General features: G+C 36.7%; 1 protein-coding gene across 9 annotated transcripts in view; it reads left to right on the top strand.

Annotated features, from left to right (window-relative positions):
* Positions 1-25,724, top strand: part of TANK (TRAF family member associated NFKB activator) — a 90,680-nt gene that overhangs the window by 5,523 nt on the left and 59,433 nt on the right. For 2 of the 9 annotated variants that reach the window (XM_045830574.1, XM_045830529.1), the window contains exon 2: positions 18,702-18,759. The exons of 2 other annotated variants lie outside the window; for them this stretch is intronic. In XM_045830574.1, coding sequence (XP_045686530.1) covers positions 18,756-18,759 — 4 coding nt within the window. In that variant the 5' untranslated portion in view covers positions 18,702-18,755. Of the gene's footprint in view, positions 1-15,773; positions 15,913-18,701; positions 18,760-25,724 lie in introns of those variants that run through there. 5 more of the 9 variants (XM_045830595.1, XM_045830539.1, XM_045830566.1 and 2 more) reach the window with 4 other exon arrangements.

Here is a 25,724-nt window from a genome sequence, read left to right as displayed (position 1 = left end):
CTTCTCTTTGTTGGGAGGTTTTTGATTACTAATTCAATCTCTTTGTCTGCCATCGATCTGTTCATATCTTTTATTTCTTCTAGATTCAATTTGGGTAATGTGTGTGTTTCTATGAATTTGTACATTACATTTAGGTTATCTAGTTTGTTGGTAGTCGTTTCTCCACCTTTTGTCTAAAATCGAGTGTAATCTGTAGGCATGTAGTTATTCATGTATACTGTTATAATCTTTGTTATTTCTGTTTGGTTGGTGGTAATGTTCACACTTTCATCACTGATTTTAGTTATTTGTTGTTCTCTCACATTTTCTTATAAGTCTAGCTAAAGATGTGTCAGTTTTGTCAGTCTTTTCAAAAACTGGTTTTTACTTCATTGATTCTATTGTTTTTCCATTCCTTATTTCATTTATCTCTGCTTTAATCTTATTATTTCCTTTCTTCTGCTAGACTTGTGTGTTTAGTTTGTTCCTTTTCTAGTTCCTTGATATGTCAAGTTAGGTTATTGATTTCAAATTTTTTTTTAATGTTGATGTTTGCTGCTAATAATTTCCCATTGAGCATTGTTTTCATTGCATCCCATAAGTTCTGATATGGCGTGATTTATCTCTAAGTAAATCTAATTTCCCTTGTGATTTCCTTTTGACCTATTAATTGTTCAAAAATGTATTGCTTAATTTGCACATATTTGGGAATTTTCTAGTTTCCTTCTTTTATTGATTTCTAACTTCATTTCATTTTGGTTGGAGAAGATACTTTGTATGATGTCAATATTTTTAAATAATAATATATTGAGACTTTTTGTGGCCTAATATTTAATGTATCCTGGAGAATTTTTTATATACACTTAAGAAGAATGTGTATTCTACTGTTATTGAGTAACATGTTCTATATATACAAAGAGGGAACCCCAAATAACAGAATTTATGTGTAAAAAATTGTGTATTTATTCTTACATATTTCAATTTCAGCCACTTTCAAAGTACTCTCCATTTGACACAATACACTTATCAAAACGTTTTTTCCACTGCTCAGAACAGTTTTTGAACTCGTTAGTTTTGATGCTTTTCAGTGCTTCTGCTATTTTTTTATTTCACCTTTTCCATTGATATGTTTCCCTTTGAGGACTATTTTTATCCAGGGAAATTTTAAAAAAGTTGCTTGGGGCAAGATTGGGAGAGAAGTGAGGGTGAGGCACAGAGTTCATGACTTTTTTTTATCAAAAACTGCTGAACACTCAGCATAGTGTGGGCAGGGCACTTGTAAATCATCCATCATGCAATGAGCAAATGCATTGAGTCTTCCAAAAGAATTCACTGAAGCCCAACACAGCCTCTCACAACAATGCCAGCTAGTACAGTGATACAGATGGGTTCCTAAAACCCAAAGGGAGAAGCCTGTACTATAAAGGAACTACCCTCCAGAAGATAATTCCTGGGGTTTTTTTGGCCCCTCCCCTTGTATCTGTGAAATCTAGGTGTTTATAGTATTCTTCAAGTCCTCTATTTCCTTTTGATCTTCTATTTTTTTATTATTAAAAGTGGTGTAGTAACATCTCCAACTGTTACTGTAGCACTGCCTACTTCTCTCTTCCATTCTATCAGTATTTTCTTCATGCACTTTGCAAATTTTTGTTTGATGTGTATATGTGTATTATTGTTATATCTTTGTGATAAATGTCTCCTGTCACTATACAAGGTCTGTCCAGAAAAAGTTCAACCATTGTTAATATAATGAGAATAGTTTGTGTGATATTGATGTAACCTAACAGCCAAGGAGAGTGGAGTGGAATGTGCACGCGTGAACAATGAGGACTTCACTGCACAAGCAGTGGAGGAAGTAGACACAGCTGAGTCAGCATATGTACTGAGTGGCTGTCACATTCAAAATGACTGAGCAAGTAGAGCAACAAATCTGTATCAAATTTTGCATTAAGTTAGAATGTTCTTCCACGGAAACTATTCAGATGATTCAGAAGGCCACAGCTGTGGGCAACTGGTAATTGGCAGCTTCATCATGACAATGTGCCCACTAATGCATCACATCTTGTACAGAGGTTTTGGTGAAACATCAAATTACCCAAGTGACTCTGCCCCCTATAGCCCAGATTTGGTGCCCTACAACTTGTGGCTTCTCCCAAAACTAAAATTACCTTAGAAATGGAAGAGATTTCAGACTGTCGATGAGATTCAGAAAAATATGACAAGGCAGCTAATGGTGACTGGGACAACTATATGAGGTCCCAAGGTGCCTACTTTGAAGGGAACTAAGGCATCATTGTCTTACCTACAATGTTTCTTATATCTTGTATCTTCTTTAATAAATGTCTCTATTTTTCATAATACATGGCTGGATACTTTCTGGATAGGCTTATATAATGCTTTTCTTTGTTTTTATAACAGTTTTAGACTTAAAAGCTATTTTGTCTTCAACAGAGCACTGAAGAAATAAATTAAGGAAGATACAAACAAATGGAAGCATATACTATGTTCATGGACTAGAAGAATTAATATCATTAAAATGTCCATACTACCCAAAGCAATTTATAGATCCAGTGCAAATCTTATTAAAATACCAATGACAAAGGCATATTTCACAGACATAGAACAAACATTTCAAAAATTTATATGGAACCATAAACAACCCCAAATAACCACAGCAATTTTGAGAAAGAAGAACAAAGGGATCTTTGATCTTCTTTCTGATAGGAAAGAAGGGATCACAATATCTGATATCAAACTTATCTGATATCAAACTATACTACAAGATCACTATATTCAAAACAGTCTGGTACTGGCATAAGAACAGACACATAGATCAATGAAACAGAATAGACAGCCCAGAAATAAACCTATGTCTCTATGGTCAATTAATATTTGACAAAGGGGGCAGAAGCATAAAAAGAAGTAAAAATAGCCTCTTCAACAAATGGTGATGGGAGATCTCAAATGGCACATGCAAAAAAATGAACCTAGACTACCAACTTATACCTTGCACCAGAATAAATTCAAAACGGATAAAAGACTTAAAAATAATACATGACACCATAAAAGTCAGGCAAAACAGGCGTAAAATTTCAAATACCCCACACAGCAGTATTTTCACTGATAAATCCTATAGGGCAAGGAAATAAAAGTAATAGTAAACAAATGGGAGTACATTAAATTAAAAAGTTTCTGCACAGCTAAAGAAAATATCAGCAAAGTGAAAATGGCAGCAACCATATGGGAAAACATATTTGCCAGCAATACCTCAGACAAGGGTTTGATCTCCAAAAGACATAAAGAACACATATGACTCAACACCAGGAAGAAAACAATCCAATTAAAAAATGGGCAAAGGATCTGAACAGACACTTCTCTAAGGAAGACATATAGAGGGCCCATAAGCATATGAAAAGATGTACAACATCACTAGACATCAGAGAGATGAAAATTAAAACCACAGTGAGATTCCACCTCATACCAGTCAGAATAGCCATCATTCACAAATCAACAAATAAGTGCTGACAAGGATGTGGAGAAAAGGGAACCTGAGTGCACTAGGGAATGCAAACTGGTGCAGCCACTGTGGAAAACAGTATGGAATTTGATTAAAAAAAAACTTAAAAAGGGACCCTGGCTGATGTGGCTCAGTGGATTGAGTGCTGGCCTGCAAAGCAAAGAGTCACTGGTTCAATTCCCAGTTAGGGCATATGACGCAGACTCCAGCCTGCAGTATCTGCAGCATCACGGATAAGACATGAGATAAATTCACATGGACTACTGAGTCCTGTGGAGGAAAAGGGATGGCACGGCTACCCTCTCAAGGGGAGAGTGTCTCAGAGTGGCCTGGCCACTCTCAAAGGAGAGGCCCTGATCCTTTCCTTCACAGGATTTTTATTGGCTTTTAAATTGCACAGGAATACAGGTAAAGTTCATTAATCATTGTCAGGCAGTAAGGATCAAACGAATAGATAACGTTCAAAGAAGTAAAAGGGCTCACACTGAATCAAGGTCTATCACCTAAAAAGTTATGAAACTTAAGGGACTAAACTCATTTCCTGCCCGGGCCTTTATAATCTAATTAAGAGCATCCTCAGCAAAGCAGGCTTCACAGGATTTTACATATCCTTTCTCAGGCCTAATCACCCCCGGAAGTCCGCAGTTCCCAGCACAGGGTTGCACCGCCTCTTACCAGTTCCCAGCACAGGGTTGCACTGCCTCTTATCATTGTTACAGGTCTGAGTCAGGCAGAGGAGACCAGGCAGCCAAGAGATTTGAGACTTCTCTCAAGCAGAATGAGGACTCAGGCTTTGTCAAAGCCTAGGAGCTAGGGTCAATCACCCCCTTTTGCCATAGCCCCCCAAGTCCTTCCCTGGGGCTTCCATGTGATCATGCCTGTCTTACAAATGAGCAAAGTAGAACCAGAGATATGGAGACAAGAAACAAACTGACAGTGACCGGGGGGAGGAGGAAGGGGAATAAGGGAGGAACGAAGGGAAGTGTCTAGTTAAAGAACAAGTATAAATGACCCATGGACACAGACATGGACACAGACATGGACAATAGGGTGAGGATTGACTGTGGGAGGTGTTGGGGGAGGCAGTGGGTAGGGCAGGGGAGAGCAAGGGGTGGGGGGAAATTGGGCAACTGTAATAGAAACATTAAAAATTAAAAAATAAATAAAAGTGATTTTGCCTGATAATAGTATAGCTACCCTTTCTCTTTTCTCATAACTCTTTGCATGGAGAATTTTCCCCTCCCTTTACTTTTAAATTATTTGCATTTTTTTTAGTCTAAAGTAATTCTCTTATAAAGAACATATAGTTTGATTATGTTGTATTATCCATGCTGCCAAGCTCTGCCTTTTGATTGGAGAGGTTAATACACTTATATTTAAAGTTATTATTGATAAGGAAGACTTACTTCTGACATTTTGCTATTTGATTTCTGTATGTCTTAAGTCATTTTTCTGTCCTTCACTCACTTCCCCCATTATTGCCTTCATTCGTGTTTAACTAACTCTTTGTTTTACAGTATCTTATTCCATTCTCATTTGCTTTTATATTTTTTAAAGGTACTGTCTTTAATGGGGATTAAATTAGCAACTTAAATTTGTAGCAATCTAATCTGAATTAATACTAACTGAACTTCAATAATATACAAATATTCTCACCTGTATAGCTTGGTTTTACTCCCATGTGTTGTTATAATCACAGATTTCATATTTATACATCGTGTGCACATTAACATAGGTTTATAATTATTTTAATCATTTGTTAATTAAATCATGTTGAAAATAAAAATAGGAGTTCAAGCCACAAATACAGTCATGCTAGATTTTATATTTACCTATTTAGTTATCTTTACCAGAGTCAGTTTTTTGCTATAGCTTTGAATTATTGTCTAGTGGCATTTTATTTGAGCCTGAAGGACTCTCTTTATCATTTCTCATACAGTGAGTCTACTAACAACAAACTCCCTCACCTTTAGTTTATCTTAGGATATCTCAATTTCTCTTTCATTTTTGAAGAATAGTTTTGCCAGACATAGAATTCTTGGTTGAGACCTATTTTTTTCCAGCACTTTACATGTCATGCCATTGCCTTCTTTCTTCTATGATTTTAAAATAAAATTGGTTATATTCTTACTGAGGATCCCTTGTACACAGTGAGTCATTTTTCTCTTGCTGTTTTCAGGATACTTTCATCTTTGGTTCTCAACACTTTGATTATAATGTACCTCAGTATGAATCTCTTTGTGCATATCCTACTGTAGTTTATTGTGCTTCTTGAATGTACAGATTCAGTCTTTCATCAATTTGGGTCTATTATATTTTCAAACATTTTTTTCTGTTCCATTTCTCTCACTTTTCTTTCAGAACTTCCATAACACATATGTTGGTTCCCTGGATGTTGTCTCACAGGTCTTTTAGGATCTTTTTACTTTTCTTTATTCTTTTTTCTTTGTGTTCCTCCAACTAGAAAATTTCCATTGTCCCATCATCATATGCACTGACTCTTCTGCCTACTCAAATCTGCTGTCAACCCCTCCAGTAAATGTTTTGTTTCACTTACAGTATTGTTCAGCTCTCAAATTTTGATTTTGTTACTTTCTAAAATTTCTCTCTCTTTTTTATCCTAATTTTTCCCCTTATCATTTTTCTGATTTCCTTTGGTTCTTTGGCCATGGTTTCTTTCAGGTCTTTGGGCATATTTAAGACGATTGATTTAAAGTATTTTCCTAGTAAATCCAATGTCTAGGTTTTCTCAGGGAGAGCTTTTAAAGACATTTTAAATGATAATTATGATTGCTTATTTAAATTAAAAATTAACTGAATGTAGAACCACTTATTTAAATTACAGAAATTATCTATGTTAGTTCATATTATTGAGTTCCTTATATAGGTCAGTCCTTGCTTATATATCATCTCATTGTACATGCACACACAAACTTTGAGGTAAGGACTATTATAATCTGCATTTGACAGATGAACAAATTTGAGGCACAAGGCTAATAAAGTCATATGTTAGTGTCTACATGTTGATATGACTATATCAACATACAAATGAGGGCATTTTAACTCAGAATTCTCACTTATTACTAACATGAATTAGCCTCCCTTAGCTTAAAGGGGCTTTTCGTTGTTGTTTTTTTTTGGGGGGGTGGGCAATGACCTAGGCATTAGACTGTCGTTTGCAATTTCCTTAATATCAGTTATAATAGCTGTCCCAACCTCAAAAACATCCAAATATATCTCTTGGAATCTTAAGCGTGGTGCATGTCATAAATTGGAAAGACAGAGTGAAATAGGAATCCATAGCTGATCCCACAGTTCTCCCCTGGAAGGGGAGTCAAGTGAGGTCCTGATTAGAATCAGTCCATTTAGCTGAGGCCTCAACAGACCAAGTAAAACATGAGGGAAACATGTTCTAGAATAAGAAAACCACATTAGAAAACACCTAAAAAAGATAGAACAGGGAGCATTTGAAGTATTGAAAGAAGCCCTGATATGAGTCTAGAGAAGTAACAAGCTTCACACCATGCTTAGAGTTTGGATTTTATCCTAATGGTAATAAGAAACCAATGAGCAATTTTAGGTGATACAGGAACATAATAACATTTAGAATTTGACAAGAGTAAAAATGAGGAGAACATTGAGAAGGTGGTTACAGTAAATACAAATTGATGGCAGCTTGAACAAGGGTGGCAATAGAAACACAGTGGCAATGAGGTCAGAGTGTGACAATAGGGACACAAAGAGTGTACACATGCAAGAAATGTTGCAGAGGAGTACTCAACTGAGTTACCTTACTGGATGATTGACTTAATAATGTTGGGAGGTAAGAGTTTTATGTGTTTATTATATGAAAAATGTTTTCTTTCTTCTTCTATTTACATGAAAAAATGAACAAATAATATTTCATTCTACTTGTACTTATGTACATTTGCATATTAAAAAGCTAACTAATGTATGTTAAATTATCATAGTGAGAATGAGATCTTATTTGTTATTTCTTTATTTCCATATACAAAAGAAAAGAAATGAGTAAATTAGAAATTTTTATTTCCTGCCATCTCTCTTTCACCACTTTAGTTTCTTTGCTATAATCAGGAAGTTTAGTACATATTATTATTAAATTGTTTTTTTACATTTATATCTTATGTCTTAAAATTCCTTTTAATATTCTCATATTTGCAACAAGTTTTAACCTAATCCAATATTTAAATTATCTCAAATATTTAAAAATATTTCTTTTATATCATCATTTCACCTTTAGTTTTAAATTTTGATTCCCTTCTTGACCAATGGAAGTGTGGGTTCCATTATTTCAGGAAATGAGTGGTGTATTTCTGAACCTTGAGGCATCTAAGAATGTTTTTGTGTTTCTTTCCTAAATGAATGATAACTTGGGTGCACATAGGCTTTGTAATGAAATCTTTCCCAAGCAACTGTAAATGTTATTCTATTCAGCTTCTGAAGTTTAATGATGAATATAAGATGATTTTTCTGTACTTTTCTTCCTTTGCAAGTAATTTCTTTCTTTTCTGCTTAAATTCTTGTTGAATATTTTTCCATACTTTAGATACAGTCTTTCCTCACACTCTTAATCCTAGAAAAAGGCCTTTCCAAAGTGTTTTCAGAGTATCTTACACTTACCCCTATTGTAATATCATAATATCCCATTGTGAAGTAATTGCCTGCTTCTTATATGTAAGTCAACCACAAGAGACATCAAGTTATTTAAGATAGGAATGTGTTCTGATCTTCTTTGTATCCCTAACTTTTAGCACATATCAAGTACTCACAAATATATGCTGAGTACATGAATAAATTGATAAATCATTAATATCAAATTTTTTAGCAGGATAAGTTAAAAGTGTTTAGACTCTTTTCTGTAATATATTTCAAATATCATTGAATCCTTTTCATATATGCTTTGGATCAAAATATTACTTCAGATACCTTTTGATATATCTTTGATCACTATTTCATTTACTCTGATCTCTCCTGAAAAAAATTGGAGCACTCTCTTTTTACTATTTCATGTAATGGTTTTCACCTATTTGTCCTTTCCTCTCACATTTTAAGAGAGTTTTTCAAGTTTTTACTCTAATCATTAATTCAATAATCTGCTGTATTGATTCCATCCTTGATAGTATCTAAATGATATTTTAATTGTACATTTGTGTATTTTATGTCCTTACAGCCTAACTTTGACTAGATCTCTCTTTATCTTGGTTTAACATCTTATATTAGTCTAATATATTATATTTCATTTCCTGTTTCATAGAAAATGCAAAGCAGATTCTTTCCATTTACTTACGTTTCTGATACACCATTTGCTTACATTCCTAATACACCATTTTTCCAAAGTGTTCACTTTCTCTGCACTTTAAAGATTCTGTCATTCTTCACTCATGAGCATAGTCTTTTAAAAAGGGATATTTCATCTTGAATTTACTCATTCTAGGCCTCAGGTATCCTTTACTAACCCGATGTATGAATTTTCCTTGATTCTTCTCCTATCCACCTGATTTCTATCAGTTCCTCATCACAGATCTTGAGCTCAGAGACAAGTATACATGCACAGTGCACAGCTAAATTTTTGGCCTGAAGTTGACATTCATCAATTTGTCACCGTGGATATTGGCTTGCAGTAGATCCCTCATCTTTATTGCTTAGTTATTTTACTATGAAGAGATAAATTCCTGGTTGATCACAAACAATCTTTGGTCTTTTCCTTGGTAGGAACCATAGATGAAAAATTAAACTCCCAGTGAGAGTCAAACACACAGCTCTATCTGCCCAGCCCCTTTCATTATTGGCTTCACACATTCTTAAAAACAGAGTATCATTTCTCTACACTCCCTCTGGAATTGTGTTAGCATAATATAAACCATAGCTTTAAAATGGATAATAGAGAGAAGTATTAATGGGTATATTGGGGAAAGGAGGTATAAAACACTACTAGTAGGTAACACATAGTAGTGGGATTACTGTCAATTCATTCATAGATGCCATGAGACATAGGTTTCTTAATGTACCAGTCCAGCAGATTTGGTCACCTTTAAGCCACAAAGTTCATAGGCATTTCAGCCTCACAGTTCTTGCAAATGGTGAAAAACCCTGTCAAATCTTGTCACTAAGATGCTTGTCAGCAGGGTTACAGCTACTCTTTTGATGCCTGTTGTTACTTAGGAAAAGGCACCCCTTTAAAGATGGTTCAAGCCCAAGGGGGCAAGTGAGCACATCTGTCAGCCAGGCACCCTGAACAGGGCACAGACTGCTCAGCCATACACACTGGACCTGGTCATCAATCCTGCCTTTTGATGCTATTATGAGTTCTCATGTTTTCCTAATTTTTCATTTAGTTTAGAGAGTCTGAGACATAAATAGCTAGTCCAGATGTCATCTTAAATCAGAAGTCAACCAGATTCTATTAATAGTGATATTTCACATCAAAGATTTGAGTGAGATCATTGATGCTTACCTGACATTCCAAGTTGTAGTATTCATACTGGCAGTTTTCTTTGTCCCTAGATTTATATTCAGAATCCTCAATAAAATATTAAGCAGTTTTGAAAATAGCTCCAAAAATATTTTTAATGAGTCTGCAGTTCTCATTTTTATCTTACCCTCCCCCACAGTACCATTTGCTAACCTAAGGTCTGTAATAATATGAGTAAAGAAAAATTGGAGTAAAATTATGTCATTTGTTCAGAAGACTATTTCTCAAATAAATGTCTCAATTCAATTGCTAACCTTAATAAAATATACTTTGTTAATTCTAAAAAATTCATCATCATCATAGAAAAAGAAAGATATTTTACACTGTTTTAGGACAGAACTCATCCATCCATCTATTCCAACATTCATGTTCCACATGTCGGAGAAGTATGCAGCCACTTCTCTTCATAATTACATCATAGGGATGTAAAGAGAAAAATATATATTTTAGAAATGTGTATGCTTAATTTTTCTTCCTTATTCAAAGTTTTTAGCACTTCCATTATGGATAAACAAACTGTGGTCCACCATACAGTAAAATAGTATTTAGTGCTAAAAAGAAATGAGCTACCTACCCATGAAAAAAACATAGAAGAAACTCAAATGCATATTATTCAATGAAAGAAACCAATCTGAAAGGCTATAAATAGTATGATCCAACTATGTGACATTCTGGAAAAGGCAAAACTATGAAGACAGTAAGAAAAAAAAACAGTGATTGCTAAGGACTGAGGGGAGAAGGGATGAATAGGTGGAGCACAGAGGATTTTTAGGGCAGTGAAACTATTCTAGTATAGTATTTTAAAAATATATTTTATTGATTATGCTATTACAGTTGTCCAGTTTCCTCTTCTTTATTCCCCTCTGCCCTGCACACCCCCTCCCACACTCATTCCCCCCCTTTAGTTCATGTCCATGGGTTGTACATGTAAGTTCTTTGGCTTCTCTCCATTTCCTATACTATTCTTAACCTTCCTCTGTCTATTTCCTACCTACAATTTATGCTACTTATTCCCTGTACCTTTTCCCCCTCTCCTCCTCCCACACCCCCGAAGACAAGCCCCCATGTGACCTCCATTTCTGTGATTCTGTTCCTGTTCTAGTTGTTTGCTTAATTTGTTTTTGTTTTTCTTTTTAGGTTAGGTTGTTAATAGCTGTGAGTTTGTTGTCATTTTACTGTTCATATTTTTTATCTTCTCTTTCTTGGGTAAGCGCCTTTAACATTTCATATAATGAGGGCTTCGTGATGATGAACTCCTTTAACTTGACCTTATCTGGGAAGCACTTGATCTGCTCTTCCATTCTAAATGATAGCTTTGCTGGATAGAGTAATCTTGGATGTAGGTCCTTGCCTTTCATGACTTGGAATACTTCTTTCCAGCCCTTTCTTGCCCATAAGGTTGCTTTTGAGAAATCAGCTGATAGCCTAATGGGAACTTCTTTGTAGGTAACTGTGTCCTTTTCTCTTGCTGCTTTTAAGATTCTCTCCTTATCTTTAACCTTGGGTAATGCAATTATGATGTGCCTTGGTGTGTTCCTCCATGAGTCCAACTTCTTTGGGACTCTCTTAGCTTCCTGGACTTCCTGGAAGTCTATTTCCTTTACAAGATTAGGGAAATTCTTCATTATTATTTTTTCAAATAAGTTTCCAATTTCTTACTCTTCCTCTTCTCCTTCTGGCACCCCTATGATTCAGATGTTGGAACATTTAAAGTTGTCCTAGAGGTTCCTAAGCCTCTGCTCATTTTTTTGAATTCTTGTTTCTTCATTCTGTTCTGGTTGCATTTTTCTTTCTTCCTTCTGCTCGAAACCGTTGATTTGAGTCCCAGTTTCCTTCCCATCCCCTTTGGTTCCCTGTTCACTTTCCTTTACTTCACTTTTCATAGCCTTCATTTTTTCCTCTAATTTGCAACCATACTCAACCAATTCTGTGAGCATTCTGATTACCAGTGTTTTGAACTGTGCATCTGATCAGTTGGCTATCTCATCTCCATCACTTAGTTGTAGTTTTTCTGGAAATTTGATCTGTTCTTTCATTTAGACCAATTTTTTTTGTCTCATTAGGCTCCTTAGGTAGTAAGGGAAAAAGCCTTGGCTGCTTACCAGGGCAGGGAAACCCACACTGCAGCATTGTGATGCTGTATGTGAGGGAGGGGTCCAAGCAGGAACAATGCTGCATGCTTTGCCCCCTGACAGCTTTCAGTCACTTCCTCCATTACCCACAGACAAATTGGGCCCTTCTGGTGCTGATTCCTGGGTGGGTGGGTTTGTGTATGGTCTAGGACCCTGTGGGTCTCTCCAAAAAACTTTCCTGTGAGGCTAGGAGTCTCTCTTACAGGCTCAACCTCCACAGGTGTTTTCAGTCAGAGACTTTGAGGCTTTATTTCCCTGCACTGGGGCCCTGGGTTGCACAGTCTGCCTTACTCCCTAGTTGTTCCTCCTGGTTTATTTGCACACAAATGTGAGACCATCTAGTCCACCACCTGCCACCTTGCCCAGTCCACCAGCCCCTGCCTTGCAGCAAGTCCTCTCTACCCAGCTGCCCATCTCCACTCCTTCTACTGGTCTGGATGAATATTTTTTCTTTAACTCTTTGGTGGTTGGACTTCTTACAGTTCAATTTTCTGTCAGTTCTGATTGTTTTTGTTTTGTTTTGTTTTGTGTTGTATTGTTTTTAAATTTGTTGCTGTTCTTCTTTTGGTTGTGGGAGGAGGCACAGTGTGTCTACCTACACCTCTGTCTTGGCCAGAAGTCCTCTAGTATAGTATTGTTCAACACTATAATGGGTATATGTCACTGTACATCTGTCTAAACCCATAGAATGTATGTACAACACTGAGAGTGAACATTAGTGTGAACTATGGGCTTTGAATGATAATGATGTCAAAGTAGGTTCATCAATTGTGACAAATGTATTAGTAGCCTGGTGGGAGACATTGATAATGGAAGAGGTTATGTGCTTATGCACATATAGGAATAGGGAGTATATGGAAAATCTCTGTACCTTACCCTCAAATTTGCTGTAAATCTCAAAGTGCTCTAAAAAATTCTTTTTTAAAAGTTTTGTATTGTCATGTTTAACTCAATTGCTTATTACGAGAAGGCTGTTCAGCTGGTCACAATACAAGAAGTTTCTGTGTGTTTAAAAAATAAGTTTTTAAAACTATGTTTTGGCTTTGACTTTTAAAAGCAAGCTCAACATTTTAAAGTGCAACTGGTGAGTTTTTAAACCCTTGGGCTTATCAGCTTCAGAAAAGAAGTACAAACATCCATGGTTCAGTAGTGTAGACAGAAGTTGAAGCAGCCAGCTCCTGCTCTAACAAAGAAAAGAATCTGTCACAGGAAGAGCAAGATGCTGGACTCCCTGAGGAGATAGCAGCTTCTAAGTTATATGGACCATATGACCAGAAAAAAAAAAAGAGTGCTCAAGAACTCCAGATATAAGCTTAAAACTTTCAGGATGAAGAAAAAAATCATGGACTTAAGACCTGTTCAAGCAAGGCTTGGCCAAGATCACTAGGACTGGAGAATCTGCGATTTGGAAAATTTTGTCAAGTCTATGGCTATAAAGTTATGCTCTGGAGCAGGCTCTGCCTGACAAAAATACATAGTATTTATGGTCATTTCTCCTTGGCTATCAAATTGCTGCTTTTATAGTCCTTAATATGCTTGTATTTGGTGGTGAGGTCTTTTTCAAACACCATCAACCCATGTCATATGTGCAAAAGCAGTGAAAGTTTTAAAAGACTTTTTTTTTGTTTTTTAGTTATACTTGTCCCCATTCCCCACCCCCCCACCCCATTGCTCTCTTCTGTCCCATCCAACCCCTGCTCCCAAAGTCATTCCCAACCCCATTGTACTTGTCCATGGATCCTTGGTACACGTTCCTTGACTTGAACCTTCTACTTCTTTTCCCCATTATACCCCACTCTCCTCCCTTCTGGTCACTGTCAGTTTATTCTTTATTTCCATGCCTCTGGTTCTTCTTTGCCCATTTGTTTGTTTTGTTCATTAAGTTCCTCTTATAGGTGAGATCATATGGTGTTTTTTTTCCACTGCCTGATTTATCTCACTTAGCATAATATTCTCCAGTTCCATCCATGCTGTTACAAAGGGTAGGAAATCCTTCTTTCTTTCTGCTGTGTAGTATTCCATTGTGTAAATGCATCAGAGTTTTTTTTGATTCACTCATTTACTGATAGGCACTTAGGCTGTTTCCAGCACTTGGTTATTGTAAATAATGCTGTTATCAGCATAGGGGTGCATAAATTCTTTAGAATTGGTGTTTCAGAATTCTTAGGGTATAATCTCAGCAGTGGAATTGCTGGGTGAAAAGACAATTCCATTTTTAGTTCTTTGAGGAAATTCCATACTCTTTTCCACAGTGGCTGCACCAGTCTGCATTCCCACCAACAGTGCTCTAGAGTTCTCTTTTCTCCACAACCTTGCCAGCAGTTGTTATTTTTTGATTTATTAATGATGACCATTCTGACCAGTGTGAAGTGGTATCTCATTGTGATTTTAATTTGCATCTCTCTGATGGCTATCGATGTTGAGCACCCTCTCACATGCCTATGGGCCCTCTGCTTGTCCTCCTTGGAGAAGTATCTGTTCACATCCTTTGCCCATTTTTTAATTGGACTGTTTATCTTCCTGAAGCTTCTTCACTGCTAAAGACAACATCAGCAAAATAAAAAGGGAAACAACTCTATAGGAAAACATATTTGGCAATGATACCTCAGACAAGAGTTTGATCTCCAAAAAAATATATTTTTAATTAAATATATAGGTCAACACTATGGCGGCTTCTGAGAGTGCCACCTGCATTCAGCCAGATACAATCATGCTCCAGTCAACAGGGAGAGACCCAGCCTGTAGTGCTCTCAGGAAGCTGCCACATGTGCTGTGGGTTTGACTGCTGTCTGTTCCTGAAAGGAATCCCAGGGAAAACTTTGGTAATGGGAAGGAGCCAGCATGATGTGAGTGACTCTGAACAACACCTTTCATTTGCAGAGCATTCTAAGCTCTATCATGAGGTTTTGCTTACATTATTGAATTGATCCTCCCAACCATCCATCCAGTAAAATAGTATAGTATATAGTCTTTATTTGTCAAATTAAAAACAAAAAACAAGAAAACAAACCTAAAGCTCATTAGCTTGCCTTAGCCAGTAGGTATCACAGCTAAAACTATAAGTACAAATGCTTTTCTTTGGTTGTATGTCTAAAATTTTTATCTTGGAAAATATTCAAGCATGGCTAGGAAATGGCAAAATCAGGACATCTAAATTAGTGGGAAATGTTCTATTAAGTCTACATGCACTTACCAACCATTCAAATAATAGCAAGTACATTTAATGTAAGGTTTTACTCATTGGGGAAAAAAACAAATGAGTGTGGGCATTAATCACATTCACTTGAGGATCTGTCAGAAATACAGGTTCCTGTCTTTACCCAGTTGCTCTGAATTGTAAGATGTCGATGGGTGAGTTGTTAGAATCTACACCGTTAATAAGCCTCTCAGGTGATTCTGTGTACGCTGACACACAGGGTGATTTTAGCAAATTGTTATAGTTCAGCAAAAATTTAGCCAAGACCCGCAGGTGACCTCTAAAGTTGACATCAGACGCCTTTCCCCCTGCGGTTATTTTACCCTTAAAGGTGGAGCGGGCGCGCTGGGCGGGGCCGCGCTGGGCGGGGCCGCGCCAGGAGGGGCCGTGTGGGTGGGGCTTGTGTGGGTGGGGCGACCCGGAGGGGCTCCGCCTGGCCCGGCTGGGTGGAGGAAGGAAGGGGGTGAGTTGTTTGCAGTGTGAGGAGGCTCTGCCCTCTGAACTGGAACAGAAAACAACTTCCGGTTTCAGTCACTCTGTTGGGCGCAGTGCACCAGAGGCGAAACGTGAGAGGCCGATTCGGAATCCCTGAATTGTGAGTAAGAAACTTCGTGAGCGAGTAGTTGTATCCAGATCTGTCGAGCGCGGTTACAGAGAACTCGTGTGTATGTGTGTGTGCGCGTGTGTGTGATACGCTGGCAGTAGGTGCACCGCAGGGAGAGGAGTGGAGGAGTTGCGGAGACAACCATTTCTCCGAATGGGGAGGGACTTTGTGCGAATGAAACCTCCGAGGTCTACGTTTGCTGACCGGGAGGGGCTTTCCAGCCCACTACGTCAGCGCCGCAACCACGTCCCCAGCCACGACGAGTTGCAGGGGAGGCATTCTGTCGGACTTTGACTTCTTCACTTGGAAGCTAGGGAGGCCGGGCTTGGGGTGTCAGGGTGAGCAGTGGACTCTATCAGGCGGGTAGACTTCCTTCGGCACAGGAGCTGCCTTCCATAAGCTAATACTATCATGGTCACACTTTCAAAAACTTCTTAACTTCTTAGATTCTTTTCTGTTGTTTTTCCCAAGGTTGTTGCACAATTCTGCTATCTGCTTTCCTGTGGGGTGTCATCATAATCTTGTCAGTGAGAATGGTTGGGTAACCATTCTCTCACGGAGAGAATGGGTGGCAGAGGCGAAAAGAGCAAACCCTGCCCGCGCTGGGAACCCAGGCGTTAGGTCGAGTCCCCACCCTGGTGTAAACTGACTAGCAATGATTTACAGCCTTAAAAAGCTGTTCCTTTGTCAAAAAGTGAAGAAAGAAGGGGGAAGATACTCAAGCCAAAGAGAAGTTGTGTCTCTCTTATTGCTATGCCGTCACATACAAAAACAGAGCGGCCTTGCTATGTAAAGTATCATTTATCTCAGATGATTTTGACAAAGTTATCATAAGGGAGAAATGGTAGTAAAGGAAGTGAAGTGACCTGAAAGTGAAAGAAAATAAAATGATCTTTCTCCCTACCACGGTTGAAATGTACATCTCAAACAATACGTAGCAGGCAAGCAAGCACTATATTTATTCTGTTGAAAAAGTATTCCGTCCTCATCTTTTGGGACGGGAGGAAAACCCTAAAATGATACAAGGTTGTATAAGGCAGAAAATGAAACTCCTTCACAGCTCTGTTTCCAACCACAGGTACTCCAAAGCCTTTCACATTTCTTTTATAGGTACATAAACATCTTATTTCATCTTCTTATGAAAATGAGATTATATATGCATACCATTCTATTATCTGCTTTCTTAGATTAAAAAATACATGGTAGAAGTCATGCCATGTAGCACTGTTTTGTCTTAATGTCAGCGTGGAATTACTTTGTCTGGGTGTACCGTAACTTAATTAACCATCTCTTAAAATGGCCTGCCCATATATTTTGCCCTTTATTCTTCAAAATTATATTTTATTAGAATACAGATATATTAATCCTTTGTGAAATATGTGGAAAGTATTTTCAAGAACTATCAGTCTTTTGGTTTAAAATATCCAGGTTTTGTATTGCTTAAGGTGGTCCCCACTTAAAATTATTAAAATATATTCCTATATTGTCCGTTAGTTCCTTTTATAGTTTTCACACTTTACTCATTAAAACATCTGAAAGTTATTTTTGTACATTAAGATAGATGTTTAGCCATTTTTCCTGAATCTGTTCATTGAAATCAATTTCTTCCCCCAACTGACTAGAAATAATACTGCCTTAAAATAATAAAAGTGTGTACATGGGCCTTTTCTTTTTTCTTATTCTTCTATTGCTTTGTTCTATTTGTCTCTTTCTATACAAATACTCATCTCTTTGATAATGGCCTCTTTTTTAGTAATTCATAAGGCAAGTCCCTCATCATTTGCCTTTTAAAGTTTTCTGGAATATTGCACCCTCTTTCAATAAAATTTAAAATAAAGTGTTCATGTTTCATTAAAATAATCCTATTAGAGCTTTAGCTATTATTTAATTTCCAGTACATTCTGTTTATCAAGGAAGTTTCTTTCTTGTTTGTAGCTTACTAGGATTTTTACAGAGAATGTATTTTGGATTATGTCCGAAGTCTTTTTGGGGGGAATGGAGGGGAGTATGTTTACATTGGCTTGCACTTTGAGAGCAATTTTAAATAATATATGTTGATTGTTCATTTGGTCTATACATTTCTTGTTGTTAAGATGATAACTTTTCATTGTTACTTAACTAAGCATTTCTATCAGAATTGGAAGTTGAATTTTATCATATGGCTTTTTGGCATCTGTCAGGACTTTTCATGTGTTTTTCTTCTTAGACTTATTAGGATGGTGAGTTATTTTAGTAGGTTTTTAGTTTGTGAACCAAGCTTATACCTGGTCATGGTGTAATATTTAAGCATATAGGTTCCTTTTAGTAACATTTTTATTTAAAATCAATCATTGAGTTTTATCAGTAGTCTTTTTCTGTGTTATCTTTGCCAACCTTTGGTATGAAAGTTATGCTGCTTTCCTAAAAAGTACTGTGAAGAGTTCCTTCTTCTCTGCTTTGAAATAATGTAGATGCAATAAGACCTCTATGCCCTTTAAAGGTCTGAAAGAGTTCACTCATGAAACTATCTTGGCCTGAAAATACGTTGTTCTTAAAACAGCAACCGTATTTCACAAAAAGGTCCAGAACTTTAAAAATAAAACAAAAACTTAAAATAAATAAAAGGATCTAAACACCACTAATGTTGACAACAGGTAACTTCTATACTGATCCCAGTTGTTTTTATTCCTAACCACCTCCCACTTCCTTTTTTTATGGTCAGTGAAAATGTTGTTGGAGACTGAGGCTGATAATAAAATATATTATGGTACTTCTCTTTCTCTCCTCTATTGCATCAATAGTTAAAAAAAAGAAGAAGAAGAAAGAAAGAAAGAAAGAATGAGTGTTGCTTCTACATGGGTAAGTTCTTCCCCCGAAGGGGAAACCAAGACTAAAACTCAGTTGGAAGAGCATCAGTTTCAGTTTTTTCTCATTAGCTTCCCATTTTTGCTGGGAAATTTCTTCCTTTAGAAGTGATAACCAAGCTGACATTCTACTGTAGGCAAGTCCCATAGGGTGGTTTCAGAATGAGGGGGTGAGAAAATACACAAACTCAACATGCTTGTACTTATTTGAATATGAAGGTGGAAATCATTCTCACAGTCCAGGACTGGCTTCTAAGGCATACAAACCATCTAACCAACACCTACCATTTTACTTGACTAATAGTTTACTGTTAATATGTGGATAATAGCATATTATGTAATCTTTAGTAGAGTCATTAATTTTTATAAATGATTATTTCCAAACTTTTTGATTACTTTCAAGGATATGACTTTAAGCAGGTAATGTAATTTAGCAATGCACATCTGTGATTTGTGGAGAATACTTAAAGACATTCATAAGGATATTTACAGAGTGATGTAGGCATTATGTAAATGGTTGGATATGTGAGATTTTAAGTGATTATCTGTTAATCTAGAAAAAATAATTACTGAGATGATTTGAGGGTGTGCTTTATAACAAAGACTGCATGTTTTTTTAAAAATCATACCCACTATCCAAAAGTAAATGGTAGAAGAAAATAATCATCTACTGACATAAAATGCCACTATTCTAACTATTCTGATGTGATGCATTAGCTGATTTGCCATTACTCCTATTTATCCATTCTGTTTCTAACACTTTATAAGCATGAATATTACTGTTTTATTTCAACTCCTTTGTGTTGAATTACATCAGTCCAAGTTTTAGTTTTTATTTCCTGTAGGATTTATGCTGTGGCTGCCATTTCTCTCCTGCTATCTCCTATGCTTGTATTATGGTTTTCAATCATTGGGAAAGAGAAGGTAATTACCTAGAATAGGTAACAAAAATCTCTTTATAGTTCAAGACCAAGATTCTGAGTCATTCTCAAAAAAGGATGACAGCCCTGGCCAGGTGACTTAGTTGGTTAGATGCCCCACCGCCCCAGGCATTAAAAAAGTTGCTGGTTTGATGCCTGGTCAGGGCACATTACGAGGTCATGGCTCCATCCCCAGTCAGGGGCATACCAGAGGAACCAACTGATCAATGTTTCTCTCTCATATCAGTGTTTCTCTCTCTCATCCTCTCTCTCTAAAATCGATAAACACATCCTCAGACGAGGATTAACAACAACAACAAAAAAGGATAACAGAAAATATGAAATAAACCACATTGTGGGTGGGTGGCTAATTAGTGTACAAAGTCTTTTAAACTAGGTGTGATATTTGACAGCTGTTGAAAAAGTCAAGAGGTTTTGGAACAGGCAGTGGTACCAGTTCTCTGCAAAACTGAAGATAAGCCTTTGAGACCTACATAATACGTGTATCATAGTTTTTCAATACATAGCCTTTAAAAACATTTTTTATTAATTATGATAAAATATACATAACATGAAATGTGCCATCTTTACCATTTTTAAGTGTACAGCTCATAGTGTTGAATGTATTCCCATTGTTGTGCAACCAAGAAAAACGTTTCTTAAAGGACTTATTTTTTTACAAAAAGAATTTGGGAACTAAGAAATAATGAGAATTGTCTCACTGGGGAAATGTCCTATACAGTCACCTGAGTTTTCTCTCTTTTACCGTTGGAAATATACTCTCTATGATGGTAATTATCAGTCCTAAATTGTGAGAGTAAACAGTGTGAGCATCAATGATCTGCAGTACCTTTCACTTACCACCAATACTTTTCCTTTGCAAAAAGGGTCTATTGAATATAGATTATTAATAGTGAAAAGTCTGTCTTTCAAGTAATTACAGTAAGGAAATACTGGAAATTGAATGAACTAAGAAAAAAATATGAATTCTGTTTTGATGGTTACTTAGTAAGTTGAAGTTATTTATAGGAATCCTTGAAATATTTGTGTAGAATGAGATATGGAGAATCATTCCCTTGGGCACCAGAACAATCAGGTAATTTTGCTATGGAGAGAGACTTGCTAAAAAGACAGAAATCAGAGACTCAAGTCCCTTTACAATAATATATCATTTAAAATTACTTGAAGAAATTCAACTGTGAAGGGATATTGAAATGGTTTTACTATTCAGAGCTATTTATTATGTGGCATTTCATGACCTCATATTTTTGCTATCCATAAACTAGAAATATTTTTCCTTTGATATTGATATTTCTCAACCTTTTCGAATCCATGTTTCCTTTTTTGATAGACATTGAAATCTCACAAATATTAGATTGTAATATGTGCCCCTGCTTCCCACAGCCCTCTTACTCTTCTTTATACACAGTATAAACTTTCTCTTATAGTTCCCCCATTCAAATATATTCTATAGAGCCCTACTTTATATGATTTATGAAAGCAGATTTTTAATATTCAATAGCCATTTTTTAACTGCATAACCCACAGTGTCTCCAGATTCTAACACTCAGAGGAGAGGATACTTGTTGTATAGCTGAGCAAGCTAACTGAGCAGTGCCATGTCTGTCTTTACCTCTGAGGAGCTGAACATCACATGCCCAGTTTCCCCTAAGATATTATATTGTTTAGTTGTGTACATCAACCCATAGAATTTGATAAATAATCTGAAGGAAAGTACAGCTAGAGAAAAAAGGAAGTAAGGCAGAGCTGAGACTCATGGGTGTGGTCTCTGACTGTAAAGTCTTCTTTTAATTCTCAGAAGATAGCAGAAAACGTTTCACTAAGTTCTAACATCCAGCAAAATGGGAACCTGGTCTGGTGAGCTTTCAGTTTGATCAATGATGTTGTCTTTCTTTGTATATTCTGATGCATTTAGCCAACCAGCTTATGAAAAAAATACAAAATCTAAATTCTGACAATGCTGGATCTATGATATTTATTTATTATTTCAGTTGTTTGATTGGGATACAGTACTAGTATAGTGCAGTGTGCTTTGAGTATATCTATAACTAAAGCACAAATTTACATGACTGAAGTCTACAACCTGGAAAGTGAGACTAGAGATGCAAGCTCATCATTTTGCAAGCTCATGTCATTTTGGGGAATTATCTGCTCTCTTAAAAGGGGAAATGATCGTAAGTAAATGTTACCAGTGACAATTTTCATCCATTTCCTTTCTTCAAATAAGGAAAACACACACTTTCAAGTGTCTTCGAAAGATTACCTTAACTGTCTGACACAGAGGATGTCCTTTTATTGATGTTTATGTACTGCATTGTTGACTTATTTTCTCCTTTTTGCTTCTGACATTTTTGGTGAGTGAGGAGGCCAACATTGAATTAAGATACAGAAAAGGTAGGATTTGTCTGTCACTCACTTATTCACATCTTTGTTTGCTAAGGTGACAGCTTTTCTTAAATAGAATATGAACTCTTTATGATTCACATCCCAAAGTGTTGGGAAAAACGAGTGACTTTCTTTTCTAGGGCAGAGTGAAAGAGGTAGCACTTACTTAAGATAATTTCTTTCCTCCATCCTGAAACTGCTTTAGATTTAAACTGGCCTCTCAACACAAGTGTGAACACTGGCAGAACACTTAGAAAAGTCTTAGCAGTAGGGGAATCCCAGCAGAGGGCCCCTTTCTACCTTCCAGTTCACACACACTTGTCTACAACCGCATAAAAAATAACCTTCTTAGAATTATAAATTATTCTAGGTTAAAGGTGGTAAAAATTTACCTTTAAGCCTGTGATTCTTTTCAGTCTTGAAGTGTGTGTTTGTTTGTGTGTCCCTGTGTAAATAATTAAAGTTGAACTGCTCTGTTCCGGTTGAACTGTACATTTGGTGGTGAAACATTGTTTGGCTCACACAGTCTCAGCCTCAGTGGAGCTCCACAATCACCACTACTTACCTTGATTATTACTTTCTTTATTCAGGATTGGTTCCGTATTATTTGACAGCATAATACTGATTGCCAAAGACAACAGGCCTAAAATATTTTATGTATAAGGTAGGAAAAGAAGTTCATTTAAAACGGGGAAGGAGACTGGGAGGAATTAGAGTACCGCTTCAGCAGATTCAACATCCATATAAGAGGAGTCCCAGAAAGGGACACAGAAGGAATGAAATTTCCCAAAAAATAATTCAAGAAAATTTCCAAGAACTGAAGGACAAACTTCCAGATGAGTCAGCTGCAAAATCAGGAATCAAAATGACTCGATTTCAACAAAAACAAATGGAAGCTGGAAGAGAGCATAGCAAAGCTTTCCAAATTCTGAGGAATAAACCTAAAACTCTTAACCTGGCAAACTATCAATTAAGTCTGAGGGTAGAATAAAGATATTTTCAGTTATACAAGGTCTCAAAAAATTTATTTCACAAACACTTTCTCAGAAAGGTACTGGAAGGCTCACTCCATCAAATGGACAAGTAAACAAAAAAGGTGAAGATTTGGGATACTGAAAATGAGGGATTCATCTAGAGAGAGAGAGAGATGAACAAAGGGAATCCTCAAATTCAAGGTAAAAGAAGGTTTCAAGATAAAGACTCTCCTTTAGGCATAGAGATCGAGTCTAGACTGGAGCAAATCAGAAAGCCCAAGAAGAGATTCTTCCAAGATGAAATCGATAGAATGACTGAAATATCTGAAAGAATTGAGGAGTTGTGTTAGTGGTAATAAAGCAAACGAGAAGTTTTTTCGGGAAAAAATTTTTCAGAAAAGGGAAAAGAGCCATCATATACAGGGTGGACAAAAGTAAGTTTATAGTTATAATAAAAATAAATAATGGAATACTTTTGCCTACCTCTGTATAATAAGGCTCAGCAGTGTAGCATTATATAGTCATAAGAAAGTAAAAGCTGAACATTTACTCTAATCAAAAATAGGAGAGCAGGAAGGATATAAAGTGGGGAAGGGGGGCTGTTAAAGGGAGCTTAATCCTTATTTTGCATGGTGGGAAGGTCAGTAAAAGTGAAAATTAATAGTGGTGATATTAACATTATTTAGAGTACAGAAAGAAATACCAGAAAGAAGCAACCAAAAGAACTGAAAATTGTTGCCACAGTGAAGCAGGAAATGGGGAGAGATGAGCAAGGGACTGTTTTTCTTAGGCCTTGTGAAGCTATTTGACTAATTAAACTATATATACACAAAGATATGTATATATATCTTTGATTTTAAAAATAAAAACTAAATTAGGATGAAAAGAGTTACAGATTGGATTTTTTATATCAAAGAGACCTGAATTTATCTGAGTCTTCCGTTTTCTAATTCTGTAACCTTAGTCATTGTATTTAAATTTTCAAAGCTCTGTTTCCTTGTCTAAAAAGGGAAAATAATATATACTCCTGTAGAGGGATATTAAAAAGGTAGTTTATGTAAAATATCAGGCAAGTAATGTTACCTCAGGTGTCGACCCCTAACTCTATTCCCTAATGCTTCCCATGAGAAAATGGGGAGCCACCTCCTTCATTGTTAGGATGTTTGCCATTTAAGCACAACAGTAAGATTGTCCTTCTGTTCTATGGCTGTGTGCCTCTTTGGGATTGAAGGCATGTCATTGGGATTTATGTCTTTTCTCAATTATCTGTAGGTAGTTTGAGAATTTAAATAGATTGAGAGTATTGGTAGGGGGAGCATCATGTTAAAAGGAGCACTGCAGACTGGTGGGAGAAGAGCTGTGGTCACACTCAGATTTCTCTCTCAACATGAACTGCAGTGCAAATGACATTAATGGAGTCTTCTATTCATAAATAAAACATATATAGACTGATGAGTTGTGGAAATTTTATGGAACGAAGATCAAAGTGCTGTTCTCTGGGTCATCTGCCAAAGTATCAAAGTACGTTTAAAAAAAAATTAATGAACTGTAAGCAAAAGCAGGTCCAGCTGTCTTTTGCTATGAAAGCCAGTACTCAAGAAGCAGTTGCTGATGTAAAGAATAGTGGTTTGTTTGCAGATGCTGGCAATCTGGAAGATGGGGGACTCACGTCTCAAAGCCCATCTCCACCTCTCAGTGGAGGCAGAGGTGTTTATAAGGAGACAGAGGGGAACAGAACAAGAGATGAGGGGAGGGGGTTGCAAAGTTCTCTACCTGAAGACTAGCTCAGTCCATTCCAATAAGGCAAGTGATGGTTTGGTGTTGCATCGCCCTGGTTTAGTCATCATGGATTCAAGTCATCCCGGCCTCATGTCATCCTGGCTCCGTGGTTGAAGGTCAGCAGATGTCCCAGAGCTGGATGTCTGAAGGTCGGGGTCTGTATCTTTTGAAGTTAGTCCCTAGGCTTCTTACAGAAACATGTTGTTTAGTCAGCATCAGCTCTTACAGAAACTGTCGAAAGAATGGTGGGGTGGGTTACAATTTCCCACTGTTACACAACATCTCCTACTTTAGCAACTTATTTTTGTTTTCAAATTCTATATGCTTCTGGAACAATTCAAAAAGCAGATGATTGTGGAGCAAAAGGATACTATGAAAGCCTGTTTCCCTGCCTTGATGCACAGCTGTGTAGTATTTTACAGAGTGTTGCTTTCCCAGTTATAACTAGACTCCCCATAACAGTGATTCTAAATCTGGTTTATATTTGCTCCTTCCTCTTCCCTAAACCCCGCTCCCATACGCACATACCAAATATTGTATGATTCAGGAAGTCTTGGACAGGGTTTGCTGATCTATTTTTTAAAACTACCCTTCATAACTCTAATGTACTGACAGACTGGAAATCCATAACCTGCAGCGTAATCTACCCCTACATACTAAACTGGGGCAGATGAGCTAACTGAGGTTCACAGAAAGGTTAAATGACTTGCTCACTCTCGTCAACAAGCATGCTGGACTCAATATGCATTCTATCGCTAACTCTGACTTTATCTTTGGTTGACTGGGCTTTTTAATTTTGGTTCTAATCTATAAATTATCTTAATAGAGAAATTAATACATTTCACACAACATGTCTCATTTAAAAATTAAGTTTGGAATCT

This window comes from Phyllostomus hastatus, unplaced genomic scaffold, assembly GCF_019186645.2.
Source record: "Phyllostomus hastatus isolate PE091 unplaced genomic scaffold, TTU_PhHast_1.1 phas_contig_1, whole genome shotgun sequence".
Classification (NCBI taxonomy): Eukaryota; Metazoa; Chordata; class Mammalia; order Chiroptera; family Phyllostomidae; genus Phyllostomus; species Phyllostomus hastatus.
Note: the sequence above shows the minus strand (reverse complement) of the source record. Positions and strands in the feature narration are given on the sequence as shown.